This window comes from Notothenia rossii (assembly GCF_949606895.1).
Source record: "Notothenia rossii genome assembly, contig: scaffold_390, whole genome shotgun sequence".
NCBI classification, from domain to species: Eukaryota; Metazoa; Chordata; class Actinopteri; order Perciformes; family Nototheniidae; genus Notothenia; species Notothenia rossii.
In genome coordinates, this window is record NW_027640198.1 from 12,501 (window position 1) to 15,000 (window position 2,500).

Genomic DNA, 2,500 nt, shown 5'->3' on the forward strand with positions numbered 1-2,500 from the left:
TATAGGTTTAAAAAAAGTCAAAATACACAAATACAATGGAGAATACATTTATAATTGAAAAAATATATTCAAATTCAAATGATTATCTATGTCTTATTTAATTATTCAACATTAATAAGGGAATTTAATCATATTTTTTGTATCGTCTCTCCATCTATACATTTAGGATGCTACATTTTCATCAAGCATGACCAGACTTAGAAGCATCTTTTAAGTGATTTTTTACTTTTAAAACCAATATATTTCACTCTGGTTTCAGTTAAAGGGGACCCATCATGCAAAAGGCACTTTTGTACGTCTTTTATACATGAATATCTGTCCCCGGTGTTCCAGGGAACTCACCAAGTGTCAGAAAACACAACCCTCTCTATTTTCCTCCATACCCAAATCTCTAAAAACGGGGCTGCAGTGGATTTGATACATGTGGATTCTGATTTGCACCTCTATGATGTCACAGAGGTGCACTCCGCCTGTATGGTCAACTCTCCACCTATCAGGGGAATGACAGGTTGCCGTGGCATGGCAACAGCATAGCAACAGCATGGCAACAGCATAGTAACATGACGCTTGTGCCTCGCCCCTTCCTTTGCAGGGGGGGGGGGTCAGCTCCAGCTCATGCAAAGACAGAGCTGGAGTGAGGCAAAATGAGGCATTGTTAAAATGCATGATCTGTTTGGTATTTTGACAAATAAAACTTATAAATATACCTTATATAGGTATGGCCCTACAATATATATTATTCAAATATAGCATGATAGGTCCCCTTTAATGTTTAGGAGGTGTTGGTGTCACATATAACCGAGTCGTCCCATGTGTGTGTGTGTGTGTGTGTGTGTGTGTGTGTGTGTGTGTGTGTGTGTGTGTGTGTGTGTGTGTGTGTGTGTGTGTGTGTGCAGATGGCGGCTCTGTGAACAGCAGTGATGAAGGTGTGTGTTACCCCGACATGCCCGTCTGCCTGCCCTGCTATTTTTAGGACTTTTTCCAGCCTTTTTGCCCACAAAATAAAATCAACCTAACCAGCATTAAGTCACTTTATACTTTGGTTGTCTGTCCTGACATTTTCTTTTCCTTGCAAAATCATAAAACTAACATTCTTTTGGTGAATTAAGTAAAATATATGCTTGACTTGTTCCATTTTTTTGATACATTTTCGCATTACTAGACTTTCAAGTTATTTTTAAGAGCCGATATATTTCCATTGTCTGGTTTCAGTTCATGTTTAGGAATTGTTCAGCCTCTTGCCTTCCCATCCCTACTCTCCTGTGTGTGTGTGTGTGTGTGTGTGTGTGTGTGTGTGTGTGTGTGTGTGTGTGTGTGTGTGTGTGTGTGTGTGTGTGTGTGTGTGTGTGTGTGCAGATGGCGGCTCTATGAACAGCAGCAGTGAAGGTGTGTGTTACCCCGACCTTCCCGTGTGCCTGCCCTGCTGGCCGGGGTGCAGCAGCTGCCGGGACGGGACCCCCTGCTGGGTGCAGGAGGGGGGGGTCCTGCGGGGCGCCGTGCTCACCCTGCAGGGGGTCTTCATGATCCTCATCTTCGTCAGCATGCTGGTGGCCTACAGGCATCGCAGGAGCCGGGTGAGGCAGGGCGTCTTCTGGCTCCACAGGGCCATCGTCCTGAGAGGAGAGCTGTGATAAATTACATTCTGTCAGGAATGTGTTGATGAAGCAGAAACGTCTCTTATCATTATTGTTTTAAAAAGGAGTACATCTTGAAAAACGTGCTTTTGCGCCTACATTTGAGTTTTGAAGTGAAGATGTGGGATTCAAACTGCCTCAGATTTGGCGGCCCTTCCTGTTCCACATGCAGAGGGCTTATAGAGACAGGAGCTGTAGCAACACTTTTAGGGGGTAGGGGTAGGGAGGAGTATCATTGAATACCTTTCTCCGTCTCGTATTGTTTTATCCGTCAGGTTTTCCCAGTTCTGTTCCAAATATCCCAACACAGCCGCTTTTGTACTTCTATTTAAGTTTTTAATGTAATGCTTTTATTTTAAGTTGTCTACACTGTTGAAATGCCACATTGCTCAGGCTGAATATGGAACTAGTTGTCTCACCTCTGCTGATTTGTTGGCTTTTATAGCGTGACAATACCCCTGTAAAGTCATTTATTCTTTGCCCTTTATGCCCTTATAACTTTCTAACATTGTTTATATGTCCTCGTCCCCTCAGAGGATCCGGGCGTCCGGCCTCCTGCTCCTCGAGACCATCCTGTTCGGCTCGCTGCTGCTCTACTTCCCGGTGAGCGTCACAGATTAAAACACTTTACAGATCACTGCACAGCGCCACGGATTATTTCATAATGGACCATGCTGATGGGGTGGGGGCGTAACGTGTGTGTGTGTGTGTGTGTGTGTGTGTGTGTGTGTGTGTGTGTGTGTGTGTGTGTGTGTGTGTGTGTGTGTGTATGCATTACTATACTTGTGGGGACCTAAATCTGTTCACACAGTCACGTGTGGGGACTCGCCTCCCTTATGGGGACAACATGGAGGCCCCCATGAGGG

General features: G+C 44.7%; 1 protein-coding gene across 2 annotated transcripts in view; it reads left to right on the top strand.

Moving 5' to 3' along the window:
• The window catches only part of gpr179 (G protein-coupled receptor 179), a 29,949-nt gene that overhangs the window by 12,494 nt on the left and 14,955 nt on the right, over positions 1–2,500 (top strand). The window contains exons 8-10 of one of the 2 annotated variants that reach the window (XM_079695138.1): positions 897–926; positions 1,357–1,574; positions 2,169–2,237. In XM_079695138.1, coding sequence (XP_079551264.1) covers positions 897–926; positions 1,357–1,574; positions 2,169–2,237 — 317 coding nt within the window. The remainder of the gene's footprint in view (positions 1–896; positions 927–1,356; positions 1,575–2,168; positions 2,238–2,500) is intronic. The other variant, XM_079695139.1, reaches the window with a different exon arrangement.